This window comes from Parasteatoda tepidariorum, chromosome 1 (assembly GCF_043381705.1).
Source record: "Parasteatoda tepidariorum isolate YZ-2023 chromosome 1, CAS_Ptep_4.0, whole genome shotgun sequence".
Classification (NCBI taxonomy): domain Eukaryota; kingdom Metazoa; phylum Arthropoda; class Arachnida; order Araneae; family Theridiidae; genus Parasteatoda; species Parasteatoda tepidariorum.
In genome coordinates, this window is record NC_092204.1 from 29224863 (window position 1) to 29241796 (window position 16934).

A 16934-nucleotide genomic window follows, 5' to 3' on the forward strand; every position below is an offset into this window, starting at 1 on the left:
TTTTCATATGTCTATAATTTTTCTTTGTTTTATTCTTCATTTTGAGCTTATATATATATATATATAAATAATACTGCCTTGATTTTTCCATCTGTATAAATGTTTTGTTCAAATATATCATTTTATTTCAATTGTTCCTATCCTATCCTGTTCATTCATTTTTTTCTTTCAGGGACTGCTTTTACTGCTGAGTGGAGTCAAGTTTACATCAAAGACAGAATAAATGGTATTTTTTTTGTTCACCTTTACTTATTTAGAACAATAAAAGACTTGTCTTTCTGCTGAATTCACAATTGGTATATAAAGTTTATGCAATTAAAATGAAAATACACATTTGAATGAAATTTATTAACTTTAATTTATCAATAATTATGTTCTGAATTAAAATGAAAATACACATTTGAATAAAATTTATTAATTTATCAATAATTATGTTCTGGTGGTAAAATTTTTTGTGTAAATTTTTTTAGTTAAACCATAGCAGATATTAATTGATAATACATTCATTATGATGATCATTAAAATTATGAAACTTGTTTTGGCACTTTGATTAAAATGATTATGTCTACTGTGGTTACATTATTTGACAGGGTGCATGTTCTTTATAAAAGTGCTTAAAGATGCTTATTTTCGTTTTTTAAAAGTCTTTAAATGTGCTTTTTTTCATTGGTTGCTTTTGAAAAGTGCTTTTAGACTAGAGATAAAGCTTTTAGGTTTCAAACTCACTTTACACTACCTTGCCATTCTGATGTGCTCTTAGTTTTAACAAGTGTTACTGAACATGCCTGTTAACTGTTGAGTCGCCATATTCTGCAATGAACATTTATCTATGCTTGTCATTGCGAACAGTGATTATCTAAAAATTAGTGTCGATTCCACTGCATTCTATTAATTTAAATGTTCTAATCTACGAAATCTTATTTTTCTGCCTCTCCTGTCTTAGTGATTTGTGGGATGTGTCACAAATGCTTGAAAGTTACTTAAATTAATGTATTTTTTCATTATATATGTATTAAATATCCAATTTCTTAATAAATGATAATGAAAAAATCTCCGACTATTAGAGTATGTTAAGCAATAACTGATATTTAAGAATTCTTTGCTAAAATATTTCTGGCAATTATGGGTTCAAAATAAAAATAGAACTTATAGGAGCCACCTGTATGTTATCCCCCAACCCTGTCCTAGCACCTAGCCCAATTTTTTAGGGCTCTAACTTGCATGCTGTAGTATGGGAAGTAGTGAATCAGCTTTGTGTTTTTGTTTTAAACTCTACTTAAATATTGGGTGCCATCTACGATTATTTAAAGTGCTGTGGTGAGCAGGTTTTCCAGAGCCTTGGCTTACAGTATTTTTTTTTTATAAATCTAATTAAAATTATTGGTAATGAATAAAACATATTGAAATTTATTTGTGAAGTGAATAAATTGCAACACCCCAAATATACTATGAGACAGCTTTAGAGTCTTCTACCCTCGCCATCTTGAAAAAATTAGGTTAAATTTTTAATTTGTGTTTTCTTGATATTTTTTGTACTACACAAGCATTTGATAATATATTATTTTTAGGCAGCTCAAAAAAAGGTAGAAAATAAAGCTATTCCTTTATTAGATTCAGAGAAATGGCGCTTAATAATTTTTAGAATTTTTCCTCTAAATTTTAAAGCAATTAAATAATGCAATTTGCGGTTTTGAGTAAGTAATTTAAAACAACCGTTTATCTGTATTTAGATTTCTTGAAATTTAATTTCATTACAGTTTAAACTAATTTAAGCCAATTTATATGAGGCTAAATATTTTTTTAACACAATTAAATAAAAACAAAGATACTTATCAAAAATCTGAAAACAGGCAACTTTATACTCGTTAACTACCTATTAAATTGACTGCAGAATTTTATCCATATAATTTTTTGGAAAAAATTAGTAAAAAATTCATAATATTTCAAATTGTGATTGTGTGGCAGCTGTACATTTTATATGTATTGAAAGAAACTGCCTAATAGAACAAATATCCATTATCAGTTTATTTGTATAAAAATTAAATGATTAAGATTTAAAACAGATTTAGAATTTCCCTCCCCGTCTCCACCCTTTTGATAGTCAAATCCTGTCGGAAGAGGAAGGGCCTATTGCGTTTTTCTAAATATCAATTTAATCTGTTATTTAGCAATGCAATAGTAGGAATATTGTTAGCATGTTGATGTTCATTTCTATTTTTCATCTCAGATGGAGCTTTTACGTTTCAAGTCACTCTCTTCACTAGTGGAGACATCCTATTTGCCTATAAAGAGGTACTTTTTAAAAAAAAATTCAAATGTTTAGTGAATATTGTTAAAGTAATTTCAGAAGATGATTTGTCAATGATTGTTGCAGGTGCCTTATTCTATATCCAACATATCCGACGCTAGTCATCCTGTCAAAATAGGTATATCAGATGCCTATGTTTTAGAAAGATCTTTATTTTGTGAGTATTCCCTTCAATAAATCTTAAAGAGCCACTTTAAAAGAAAAAAAAATGTTATTTTACTATTGAGCTGTTTAGAAGTAATCATTATAAATAGTCATTTTTTAAAAAGGAATTATTACAATAATTGATTTTCTTTGTTATGTTTTTAAACAGGATTTCCATTTTGAACAATTTATGTGTTTTTTGATGACTATTTATCTTAATGATATTTTAGGAAGATATTGTTAAAAGTGCTACTTTTCTGAAATTTTCTTTGCAGTTTGTTTGAATCATTGATTTGATTGTTTATTTAAATGAAGTAAAATTTATTAATTAATTAGATTTCACGTTTGTTTATTAATATAGTTGTACGAAGAAAGACTATTTATGAGTATCACAAGATTGATATGCTGAAGAAGAATATTAGTAGTAATACAGCACTTTATTTGAAAGCTTTACCGAGTAAGTTTGTACATTAACATGGCCTACATATAAATAAAATTTTGTTCTGAGTAATGAATGAATAGGTCTGTTTTATGCGTCTATGGGTATAATATTTAATGCTCTTTGTATTCCTTGACTGACACAGAACTGAACATTTTATAGAAGTAACAAATAATTTATTATTTTTTTATTAAGAAAAGTTAAAAGCTTTTAAGAAAAACTCTTTCATCACTTCGACGGATGAGTGACACCCCAGCCTTTACGCTCAGAATTTTTTTTAAAAGATCGTTCCCAAGCATAACACTATCCCTCGGAATTATCCATTGTTCAGACTTATTTTGTTTCTGTCTTTTATACATCTTACAAAAACGAGACTCAGCATTTTTGCTGTTGAAATTATGTAACTTATTATTCTTGACTAGTAAATTGCAGTGAAAGCATTGTTTCTCTTTTCTTAGACATTTATTACAAAATCGTAAGTACTTTTAAATATCCGTTTATTTTAAGTAATGGTTTAACTTTTTTTTTTTAAACAATTGTTTGAGAATTTTCACTGTATGTATGCACATGCAAATTTTCAAAGTATTTTAAAATCATTTTCGATCAGCTTGTTCCTCTTCATATTTATTTTAAAAATTTATTTTTTTAAATGCTGTTGAGATTTTTAAAAATATGCTGCACAAAATTTCAAAGCAGTGGTTGGATTACATGATATTTTTTAGCCCTTCTATTTCTCCATCTTAAAACTAGTCTGTATGTATTGCTCTAGAAAATGTCCCAAATTTTTTTAAATGTTGACCTGATTAGGATCAGCTACAAAACCTGCTTTATCTTAAGTGTGATTTTTTTAAACTTATTTATGCATAATTTTATTGGTATTGTATACCTACTTAGAACTGTGTAGTACATACACCTTAAAATGGTGTTAATTTGAATTTTATAATCTCTAACTGTATATATATATCTGTTATTTTACCTCTGATTACTGATAATGAGTTTTGAAAATTGTACTCTGTACATCAAACCATTACAAAGGTCTACTGACAAAAAAAAAGAAAAAGCTCAACTCTTATTTCAACTAGAGTAAATAGGAGTTATGAAAAATAAGCCCTTTTTAAACATTTTCTAGTTCATTTTTTACACATTCTATCTTTTAAAATTTTGATTGATTCTAATTTCATGTGTACCTAGTTTAATGTGTGAAGTTGGCAAACTGTACTAAAAGAATATCTGAGTTGTTTCTTGTTTTATATAACATGCTAAAATATATATCATAGGTATCTTCGATTCTTTTAATCCTTTCGCGACTAGTTTTTTTTTTTTACAACAGAACAATTTTGGTAGCATAAACTATGAGTAGGGCAGCATTATGGACAATAGTGTCATCTATGTTTTGTGAATGAAAATACCTTCAAAAATATTGGCAGGACTGGTGGGAAAGTCTCCCATTAGACAGAGAAGCGTTTCTGTCCCAAAAGATTTTTTTGAAATTTGCTTGGGACGTATGTGGCCCTTTAGGCGCGAAAGGGTTAACGAAGTAATAAGTCCCCTAAACATATTTCAAGAAAAGTTTTTAAAAAAATGTGTTGTCATGTTAAAGAATTTATAAATTTTCTTAATACTTGATTGCTTTTTTTTCTTCTTTCTATTCTGTTCCAAGTGATGTACTATCATAAATTCAGCCCTACTTAAATCTTCTCTCTTTTCTTCCATTTCTATAATTCTTTTGTCATCTGAAGTAAATTCCATTGCACTTCTATATGTTTCAAGAAGAAATTCCAAATCCTAATTACTGGTATAATAGAAACTCTTATAATTAAATGAAATGAATGAATGTATTTAAATACTCTTGTGCTGCATAGAATTTAATGATTTGAGGTCAGTAACAAATATTTTGTAATTGTTAAAAACATCCTTAAAGTAATCTTTTTTCAACCTATTTACAAACATTTGGCTATCATGACTTTCCTCTGAAAAAGTCTGGTCCTAATTACTTTGAAAAAATACAGACCCTATTGTATACCATTCCACTTTATAATTTCCTTTATCTTCCATTCATAATTTTTATATGGGTTTGATTAATGTTTCGTTTTCTCGATGTTCATTTATCTCTTTATGTTTTGTCACATGTCAATAATATTCAATAATTGTATGTTTATTGTCAGCATGCATTAGCTACAAAGACTGCAACAGCTGCCTGTCTGTGCATCGGGATATAGATTGCGTATGGTGCAAAGCGGTCAACCGATGCTCCAGTGGCATTGATAGATTGAGGCAGAGCTGGATCACTAATGGCTGCTCGCTTCAAGTAAGAGAGTACCTTGTTTTGAATAATTTCAAAAATGAATTTTTAACTCTATAATTAAGTTTTTATCATTCATACATTAAGGTTGATGCAACATGTCCTCCATCACCCCCCTCAACCACAACAGGTGAGCCACTTTATGTTTCTCAATTGTGGTAACAGTTCAGAATAAAGGAGCTTTAAGTTTGTTATAATATTACAATGTTGCTATATATTGACAAAAAAAGAAAAAATCTAAATGTGCTTTATCTGTATCCTATCTGAGTAAAATATAAAATTAGTCAAAGTAAGGGAGTTTTTCTATTTATAGTTTTTATCTTTCTTTTTTTTAAAAAAAGAATTTAAAGAATTAAAGTTCCTATGCTAGCTTTTTTTTGCTCCAATCTGTTTTTTCTTTTCTTTATTTCCACAAATCCAATAAATTAAAAAAAAAAGAAGGGAAAACTTTTTTATATTTTTTTATAAAAATGTTTCTGTTTTGAGTTTAATTGCTAATGTGTGTCAGTTACTTTAAACAAATATAAATATGTAATTTTTGAATGTTTACTGCAGTATGCCTCAGCAACTGCATATATTTCCCTTCCCCCATTGTCTTCAGACAATGAGGGAAGAGAAGTGTTCAGAGGGAAGAGTTCAGAGAGAAGTGAAGTGATTTAAAGGGTATAACTTTGTTCCTCTTTCTTGAAGTTCACTTCCTGTCTGACAAGTGAACACATTATGGGATAATTTCATTTTTTACACTGTATAAGTTTTCTTTGTATCTTAATCCTAATGTGATTATTAAATTTAAGAAAACCTAATTTCTCTTTTTATTAATTCAAACTTTAGCAAGTAAAATTTATTTTTACTAGATTAATTAATTTTATATGATCAACTAATTTAACTTATAGCACACCACGTGCCTTATTTTTTTTAATCAAAAATATCTATATACAATAAATTAATGTTAGCATATTGAAGGTTCAATCATGTTTCTAAAAATGCTTAAAATAAAATAGAGTACCACCAAATCCATGTCCTAATGGCTTTTAAAATTAAAATAATTTAATAATTGAACTAGTTAAGATAGAGAAACTTTTTGTTTCATCTTAAGAATCATAATGATTGCTACAAATTAAAGCATGAATGTTGTTTTTCGAAATTTTGTGCTTTTTTTTTAGTTTTTTGGATTTTTTTTTAAAAATCAGTATAAGCAAATTTATGTTTGTAATTTATACGTGATAAGTTTTTAGTCGTAATGGCATTATAGTAATATTTACATAGTGCATTTTGTACGTAAATCTAAAACAGACAATATTTTAACAAAAAATATTCAAAATTCATTTTTAATATTTTTCTTGTCTCTTTTATTCAGTGCTGCAATATGTTAATTAGCATATTGTAAAAATTAAAGCTCCATTATGTTCGAATATAGTAAAAAATATTTTTTTTTCTAAACCATTAGAATTAAAACATGTTTTTACTGTTTTAAATGCCACCTATTTGCAATTATTATTTCTTTTTGTCATTCATTATTTTCATATTAAAATTTGTGTTGATTCAATGGATATAAAATCAAATGAAATTTAAAAATTTTATTTGTACTAGTGGTATAAATTGTATTCTGCTTAATAAGGATACTCATGTAAATAATGCTAAAATTTTTGTATTGCAGGTATCATGTGGGAAAATCAATCTTTTACTTTTTTTACAAATATAACATTTGGATGTAGTGTTTATTTGAATGTTAAGTGGAGTAATATATAAGCATATATATTCAGTTTTTTTTCTCCTTAATTATGTTTGCATATTAATTAATGAAAAAAAGTGGTAGTTATTGCTTTCAATTTGAGGTTTAAAATATTATTTTGACCTATTGTTTAAAAAAAAGCCCAGGTATTTTGGATTTTTATCCAGGCCTGATGTAAATACAACAAATATTTATAAACTTCATTGTATTTTATCAGGAACTTGTTCTTGTAGTTTTATTCTGTGTGAGAAATATTCTCAAATAGTTAAAAAAAGGGGGTCATTGTCATATTCAAATATTTTTGCCAATCTATTAGATGATTATAATACTTTTCTCAATCTAGATGCATCCAAATTAGTGACATCTTTCGATAAAGGATATTCTGTTGTTGAAACCTCAACGAACCATTTAGATAAATCATCTGATGCCAAACATTTTTCAACTTATGATATTGATTTTCCCAGTAAAGGAGAAGTGAAAGAGGCTGCTCACTACATGCAAGGTACACTTTAAAAATCCTATCTGGCTATGCCCTTCCAACAAGGTTAATAGGTATTGAAAAGTATCAAACCTAGAAAACGCTTGTCTAATTAAATTCCACTGATTAAACTAAAATTACCATGCAAATTTTTGCAAATCTGCAGCTTTAAATTAATATTTCAATATTGTTTAATGATGAATTATTTTCTTTTTACACGCTGTGCTTAATCCTGAGAATTTGCGACAATATATCAACATATTTAGTTGATTTGTATTATTTATTAAGACTATTTATTCGGCAAATTAATTCACACTCTTTAAACAAAAATTATGTAAAAATTACTGAGATATATTTTATGAATTGCAATTAAGAAAAAATCTATTTTTAAAATGACTACCCTTTAAATAATTGTTATCTAAGTCATTATTATTTTATTTATATTATATTGCAAAACATGCTATTCTCATTTTTAAAATGATCAGGATAAACATGTGTGTTTTAAAATTTTGCTTGTATGAGTCTGTGTTGTATCCCATCTAGCTGAGAGTTTGATGTTATTGTATAATTCTTTTTTCTTTAGAAGAGACAGAGACCAGTAGTAGTAGCATGAGCATTGGTGCCATAGTGACTATTGTTGTCTTTGTAGTTGTTCTCTTAGGTGCTTCAGGATGGACCTTTTATGCATACCGATTTCCACAAACACGCTCAGGACAATTTTTAATTAAGGTAAGAATGTTTTGAAATTCCTTGCTACACACTTATGTTCTACAGGCTTGGCACATTCCAAATGAAATCAACCAAAATAAAATTCATGAATATTCAGATTTTCATGAAAACTTTTTGTTGCAAAGGTCTTGATGAATAGTTTATTTCTTTTTATTATTTTTCTTAAATTACAGCAAATAGTTTATAATTGTAACTTTTAGTGATCACTCTAAAAGGATCTAAGAACTAAACTCAGTGGTGCGACTGCCCTAGAGGGCTAAGGCCTTCTGTGTCCACCCCAGTTTTCTTGATCTTGAGCTCTGGAACAGATGTTCCGGTTGGGTGGCCAGCCGAACGTGGAACTCTAAGTGTTTAGTCCCCAAGTGTTTTGTACTCATTTTATCGACCCACTGAAGGGATGAAAGGCTGAGTCAGCCTTGCCCAGCCTGAGGATAGAACCCAGGACCTATTGCATGAGAGCGCAAAGCACTCTGCCACCAGTTGTCTTAAAATTATCTAACTTATTATTTCTATTTCTTTGCTTAACTTAATATTAACATTCTTCCACATGGTCATAATTTATGTAGTGATAGTGTTTAGTAATAGTAGATAAATAAAACAACATTAAAATTACATGAAATCAATTACCTTCTTTTGATTCTTATTTTCACACAAACTTCATATTTATATTTCTGCTGAAAATGTTGGTGATGATTGTTGCTAAATATTTTAAAATTTAATTGTAGCCAATATTAATTTGCTACCCTACCTTTGATAGTTACTCAACGCATTTCTCTATTTAATATTCCACTATATATCATCCAAATCGTCAGGAATACCGTGACCAGGGTTTGAGCCCAGATCACTCCCATTCCTTATGTATTTGTGACAGTGTTTTGGAACGTTTTTAAAAATGTAATTTTAGGCACAAAATGGCATTGCATCTTAATAGGATTTGACATTTTATTTGAAATGAGAAACATATGACTCACACGCAGGTGATTTTTGATTATATAATTATGAGGAGAAAGGAATGTTTCTGACAGCTTTTTAAAATAAGCTCATGGTAGAGCTCTGATTCAAGCTATTAGAATAATTCAACATTAAAAAGTCTCTTACTTTGTTTTTTAACTTTTGGTAAATTATAAGGTTAATGAGTCAAATCTGCATTATTTCACAGTATTTTTAAGGATAGAAAAAATAAAAGTCAATAAATAGTAAATAAATCACGAAATTTTTTTAAAAATGTAATAAAATATGAAAAGATATAAGTAAATAAAGTACTTGAATAAAAAATCTCTGTAGTATGTGCCATTTATCTACTTTATAGTACATTGTTGAAGAACACATTCATATTTTCATGGATTTAGGCTTAACAGCAAAAAAACTTCTGGGCTGGGACGTTTGCTCGAAAAAAAAAGACTCCAGGTCACAGCACCTTAGCAACCCAATTGCAAAAGGATAAAAATTTTATATTGTAACAGGTTAAGTAAATTGAACCAGTCTGAAGGTATCACAAGTGTAAACAGAGTGCTTAGCTGGCAATAGACTTGCTGCATGGTATGAAAGAAAAGCTAAACAATCTTGAGCTTTAACATAGTCATTGCAAATAAATGACAAAGTTCCAATGAAAATGATAAATCTTTATTTTCTTGAAAAATAAATAATATATATATATATATATCTATATTCATTCTTGGATTTCCTTTTTTTTACTACTTTCATCCCTGAACAATGGGAGGACTTCACTTTAAGACTCTGTGTTCCAAAACGAATTCTCTATTAAAATAAGGGTTTCCTATAATAATGCTGTTAAAGTAAATCTTTATGGATTTCACGTTCTCAGCCAATTCTAATAATTTTTCTTTTGTAGTATCGTCCAACCCAGTGGACTCTGAGAAAGGATGATAATTCTTCAAGCTTGAGCTCCCGACATCTGGGGAGTTCGTAGGATACTGTTAAAATGTTGTTCTGTTTTCTGTAGTCAACTACTTTCATCAAATGGGTTGTAATTCTCTTTTTTTTGTAAATGATACATATATGTATTAGCTTTTACAAAATGCATCCAAATTGCATGTGAAAAATTTGTTTCAACAAAATATTGTTTAAAAATTTTTAATGAATGTTTTTAATGAATTTTTTTCAATCTTTGCTATTTATAAAAAAATGAGATTATTTTATGAAATAATAATTTTATTATCATTTAATTGTATCAAATTACTATTGATTTTAGTTATATTATCAAATTAGAAAAAAAAATTTCAAAATATATTTAATCTTTATTTTTTCTATAGTTATTCTAAAGAATCTCATTGGAATCTGAAATGTTTTTGTTTTTAATAACTTTTATTCTTCATTATAATCTTTTTTAATAGTGACATACGTAGGACACATCTTAGAAAAAAAATTTGCCGAATGAAAATTTATGCAGCTAAATAAAATTAGTTATTAACAGGGTTGGCACTTTGCCCAGTAGAAACCCATTTCTTTGAGAAAACTGGATGAAACGGAAGAAATTAAAAAAAATCCAATATAAATATTTTGAAGTTATGTAAAAATTGCTTCAATTCAAACATACTATAATACCTAAATATTAAGAGTTCTTTACATCTACTTATGAAAAATTTACATGATGTCCAGTATATACTTTAGTAGCATTAATAAAATTTTATAGTTATTTTAAAAGCTCTTCATAAAATTATAATAAGTGTTTTAGTATACTCATTTACATAAAATATTGTAAAATTACACTTATCCTAAATACATTAAATAAATTTTTTCCAATTATTATTTTTGCAAAATAGAAAATTTCAGTGGAATATGCAAAAACTTTTTACTTGGTGAAGTTTATTATCCTCCTCAGGAAAATTTTTAGTACACAAATTATTCAAGAATAAATACTTTTTTCATACATGTTTTTGAGGAAAATTTTTTTTGAATTTATTAATTATATTTATTTCAAAAAGTATTATTTCTAGCCCATTGCTATTTTGGGTTGAAATGTTCTATGTAATAAATTTTTTATCTATTTATTTTTATGACTGATTTCTCCAGAACTTTAATAAATGGCCAATTAGTCCTTAATATGGATGATTACAGTTGTTTATTGCAGTTCTCATGTGGCAAAATGGGTTGAAAGCATCTGGTCTAAGTTTTAATACCCATGAAATTTTTTTTACCAGGTGTGACCGACTCTATAGAAATATTTATATCTGATCATTCCCTTTATAAATTATGAAGCAGGATCTGAAATCCATGATTGTGATTCATTTTATTCTTGTCACTATATAATTATTATTATTTTGAAATATAAGATTGATAATAAAGCTATTGCTGTTGGATAATTTCCATCCTAACTGCATTTATAACAAAGACAATCAGAGAACCACAATAAGTTTTATAAGTGTTGTGTATAGAGTGTTTAACTGTGTGTTGTAGAATACTTTGTATATTTTTTTGTATTTTTAATATATTGCTTTTATGTTTTTAAAATATTCATGTATGTTTATAACTTTTTTTTCCTAAGAGGTTCTAAAACCAGATATTGACAGATTTCTTGAGGGGAAGTGAATTATTTCCCTTATTTATAAATTTTCCATGTTACAAATCGTTATCAGATAGAATTTTTAGTCAAATTTTAATTTTTCTTTTTTGAAAAGAAAACAATTTTGTATTGGGTCTGCTAAACAGGGATCAAATATACAGCAATTTTCATCATTATCTGCAAGCATGTTATCTGTTTATGACTAGTTTTACTAAGTATCAAAATCTTGTTTCTGTCAAGTGCAATAGTAAATATAATTTTTAATTTCTACACTGTTTTGCAAACATGAAGCTCTGTCCCTCAATATTTTGTCCGAGTGACATTTTATTTGTAGGACATTTTGTCTTAGAAAATCCCAATATTTTGATTGAATATTCTTTTTTTTTGAAAAGCAAAATTATTAAAACAGGGTCGTTAGAAATAAAGAAGTGTTTTTATACAGATGACACTTAAGGACCATTTTATTATTCACCCATAGTTATCATACCTCCCAATTCTGTGTTTTACTGTATTTAGATCTGAGAAGAATGTTTACTTTCAGTATTATATGTTTTAACTGTATAAGATATGTTAATGAGTAATTATAGTTAATAGTATAAAACCTTAGTTTAAACTATTACCTCAATAAACTTTTATCAAATACTTATGTAAAAAAAAGTTTCTTGAGATAACTTGTTAATTAAAACATAAGTAACCCAAAATACTAACACTTGCTTAGTTTTACTTCAAAATTATATGTTGAGGATAGTCTTTAAGGAAGGAACATCCTGATATGAATGACTTACGAATATTGACTTTTTCCATATGTATATAAAAAAAGGAACAGTCTTGTGCATTTCTGATCCTTGGTAATATGTTGATACATACATATTTGTGCTATTGTATTTTTAGAGTATATATCTTCCTTCTAATGTTAATGTAAGTTATGGAGTTTATTTTTTGAATTTTAATACTTTTGTTTAAATATATGCTCTCCATGAATATTCCTTGTTAAAGAATTTATATATTTTATTCGGAAATTTTAAATATTGTTACTCAATACTTTTTTACAAGTCTAGTCTTTTGACACTTGTCTGAATTTTAAATAAATCTTGTTTACTTTGTTGTATATTATTTTATTTCAAAAACATTAATTATCTTTCATCGAACAATTTATGTATTAGGGGGGACTGGGATATAAATGTAATTTCTATGCTATCAGTTCATTAATCGCTTTGAAGTCCTTTTGAAAGGACTTGTTTACTTGTAAATTTTAAAATTTCTTTCGTAGGCTTTTTACGAGGGCAGTAAGCCTACAAAGAAGGTGATTTATCTAAGTCCAAATCTGGTAATTCTGTTCATTCAGACGAGAGACAGACTCCAGAAAAAAATTTATGAACTGAAACCATCCACCAATATGGGGTAATCGATTTTCTAATTATTCCGATAGCTGCACATTTATTTCCTAATTGCTGAAAATTTTAAAAATGTGGATGATGTCTCCTCCAGATATTTTCACAAAATCAATGAAAATTTGCTCACTAGTTGGCAAAAGGTTGTTGATAATTGAATAAAAATATAAATTTGTTGAAAATTTATCTGTTAAAATTTAATGCAAAAAACATTACTATCCGATCCCCCTGATATTTGTAATAGGATGGTGTGAATATGATTTAATAAAGAGAGATTGTGGTCTTCAATACTTGCTAACAGAGAACAGTTCTTAATCTGACCCTGATATTGATTCTGTAACGAAATGAAAAGTTAAAAGGGATTATGAAAATAGCTTGTAATGATAACAGCACGACTTTCCCAGTATATTGTTCAGGCGTTTAGATCTTTTACATATATGTTCTCATCAAACATTTGATTTTGTCAGATTGAATCTATAATACATAATTAATATCCCTTAGCGTACGTACAGCATTTGTGCTTGTCTCATTATTGCCTCTACCAACTCTTTTAGCTATCAATCTTAACATTCAACTAATCAAAACGTTTAGATTTTTTATTAATTATTTTATAAGTTTAATCTCCAAAAAGGTTATACTTGATTCGGAGGGCATCAGTTTTAAATGGTCTGAATTTGATAATTATTGGTGATTCTAAATTTGATACTTTTTAAGCAAAGCACATTTTGGTTCAAAAATTGCAGCTTTAAAAAAAAAAAAAATATCTGAGTAATCTAATTTTGAATTTTTGCAGTTCTTTACAGTCCATTGTGCATACTGTCTGAACTATTAAAAGGGTATACCAAAGTGATTAGATTTTTACATACAATCTGAATGGTTTGGGGGCTAATCTTAAACATACTAATTAATGCGCGTAGATGATATTTTAAGTAACAAAATAGGACTTAAAAATTTATCTCTGAATAAGCATTTTTTTTGTATGTGTGTGTGGACAGATTTGGATTCTTGACCCATAAATCATTTAGTCAGGAAAGCGGTCAAAAGTTTGGACATATTCATATGTATTTTACTTTTGGTCTGTTTTGCCATATCTCTAAAACAATTTAAGGAAATTAAAAAATGTTTACAGACTGTTATAGAACTTGTTCATTCAAATATAAATCTATAAAAAAATTTTATTCATGCATTTCAGCATGAAATATAATTCAAAAGTCATATTTAGATGTTCTATTTTTTTTGGGGTACACATCACTCTGAAACATTCATATAATGAACGCATCCAGAAAAATTAATCATTTTTTTAGTTTTACAAGATGGGGTTCTTCTTATTCAAACAAGTCTGCAATAATTAATTTCCAAATTTAATTTGCATATTAAAAATTAAATAATTTCTAAATTTAATTTGAGTATTTTTATAGAAGTATGAAGGATTGTTTGATTTTACCTTTTTTTAAAAATAATGCAGAATTGACTTATCTTAAAAATCTTCTTTACTACTGAATCTATTCTTATAATGTACAAGCACAATATTTTTCAAAATTGGAGATAGGGGAGAAGGGGGTACAGTGGGTCAGGAGGTACAGTGGGTCAGTGAAGATATTTTTGCTTCAGTAAATTGTTTTCAGATGAAAAAATTTTGTAAAGTAGACACGAAACAACTCTACTCTGTGGAAAAAGGTAAACAGCTCAATTTGATTGTGGAGGGAAGAAAGAACCATTTTATTTTCTGATCCTCTGCAGGAAATTTGAAGTAAGTAAGACTTTTTGTTATTACACTTTAAATTTGTCAATTAAATATGAGTTATGTGGTATGTTTATATAGTCTAACTGATCTCATTTTGTATGATATTTTATTTAAATGAATATTTTAAAGAGCAAGAGTTTGAGGTGAAATATACTAAAATGGTACATGTGGGGCTCACTGGGTCACTTGAAATGGGGTACAGTGGGTCGTTGACCCACTGTACCCCCATTTATATATTCGTTGTCCTTCTTTTAATCTTTTACACTGTAATGTTTAAATTACCTTGATTTAATTTGTATACCAGTTTATTAAATAAAACAGTTTATACATACATTGGTGATACATTTATTAAAATAAACTATTGAAATTCATTTTGTTGACGCTAGTCTGTGGAAATGCAAAAACCTAATAGCTATCTTAAGTATAGTCAACTAAATTAGTATAAATATTTACACTTAAGTAAGAAATAAACCAGGGAATTGTTATTTACCCTGTTTCCAGATCACAATGGTAAGAAACAGAGAACGGAAAACCAACATTGGCATGGTAAACTCCGAAACAATGCGTGAAGCAGTAAAAGCTGTTCTAAAAGACAAGATGCCCATACGTGAAGCTGCTCGAGAATACAATGCCTCCAATACAACTTTACAACGGTATGTGCTGAAAAGTAAAGATGTTAACTGGGATAAGGATTCAAATGCAAAGGACATAATATTTAAACCTAATTATGATGTGCGTAAAATTTTTTCTACAAAAGAAGAACAAATGCTTGCTAACTATTTCATCCAGGCTAGTAAATTACATCATGATCTTCCACCTGAGGAAGCAAAAATTCTTGCCTTTCAATATGCTACCAGCTTAAAGAAAGACATTCCAGAATCTTGGAAAAGAAATCAATGTGCTGGCAGAGACTGGCTGGAAGGGTTTATAAAACGTTCCCAATGTATTTCTTTGCGCAAACCAGAAGCTACATCTTTGGCCAGGTCAATGGGCTTTAATAAACCTGTTGTTATGCAGTTCTACGGCACATTGTATCACTTATTGGAAAACATATTCAATTTAGACGAAACAGGGGTCACTTCTGTTCAAACTCCTGGCAAGGTACTTGCAAAAAAGGGTACAAAGCAAGTAGGGCAAGTGACCAGTGCAGAAAGAGGAGAGTTGGTCACTTTATGTTGTGTCATTAATGCATTAGGAAACTCACTACCACCCTTCTTCATATTTCCGAGAGTGAACTTCCGCAATGCTATGTTGCATGGTGCACCCTTAAGATCTGATGGAGCTGCAACAGTATCTGACTGGATGAACTCAGCTATATTTATATTAGTCATGAAACATTTTATTACATTTTCGAAGTCGTCTCTACAAAATAAAACACTTATAATCATGGACAACCACTACAGCCATGTAAGTATTGAAGTCATAGATTTGGCAAAAGGCAATGGTGTAATTTTGTTGACCCTGCCTCCCCACTGTAGCCACAAGCTACAACCGCTCGACAAAACAGTTTTCGGCCCATTTAAAAAATATTATAATGATGCTTGTCGAGCCTGGTTGTTAAATAACCCCGGAAATCGCATTACTATCCATGAAATCGCAGGTCTTGTTGGAAAGTCATATCCCCTTGCACTCTCTACAAGTAATATCCTGTCTGGTTTTTCATCGACAGGAATTTTTCCTTTTGATAAAAATATCTACAAAGATGAAGATTTTACTGCCTCTAATGTTACAGATGTTCCAATGGAAAATGTCACAGTTGAAGATCAACCTCGTATTTTTCAAGAAGGTACTTCTCTAGCTACATTAGTCCAGCCTAATGTAGAGGCCTCTCTGGAAAATCTTGCAATTCCAGGTCCATCGAGGGCATTTGATAATTTGTTGGATGTAGAACATTCATTGGAAAACATTCCAGCACAAAGTGTGTTACAGGAAAAAGGGAATAAGTCTTCCACAGAATCTTCAGTTCAAGAAAATTTTGCAGGACAAGAAATGACACCAGAGATGGTAAAGCCTTTTCCTAAGGCTGATCCAAAAAAGAAAAAATTGACAAAGCGACAACCTACAAAATCAGAAGTTCTTACAGATACACCAGTGAAAAACAGAATCGAAAATGCAACAATTGAAAAATTAAAAAAGAGAAAAAG

At 28.7% G+C, this 16934-nt stretch overlaps 1 protein-coding gene across 1 annotated transcript in view; it reads left to right on the plus strand.

Moving 5' to 3' along the window:
• Nucleotides 1-12759, plus strand: part of LOC107448552 (plexin domain-containing protein 2) — a 40120-nt gene extending 27361 nt beyond the window's left edge. Inside the window, exons 6-14 of the mRNA XM_016063794.3 lie at nt 173-226; nt 2228-2292; nt 2375-2465; nt 2814-2909; nt 5057-5199; nt 5281-5323; nt 7269-7427; nt 7987-8132; nt 9985-12759. Coding sequence (XP_015919280.2) covers nt 173-226; nt 2228-2292; nt 2375-2465; nt 2814-2909; nt 5057-5199; nt 5281-5323; nt 7269-7427; nt 7987-8132; nt 9985-10062 — 875 coding nt within the window. The 3' untranslated portion in view covers nt 10063-12759. The remainder of the gene's footprint in view (nt 1-172; nt 227-2227; nt 2293-2374; nt 2466-2813; nt 2910-5056; nt 5200-5280; nt 5324-7268; nt 7428-7986; nt 8133-9984) is intronic.
• The last annotated feature ends 4175 nt before the right edge of the window (nt 12760-16934 follow it).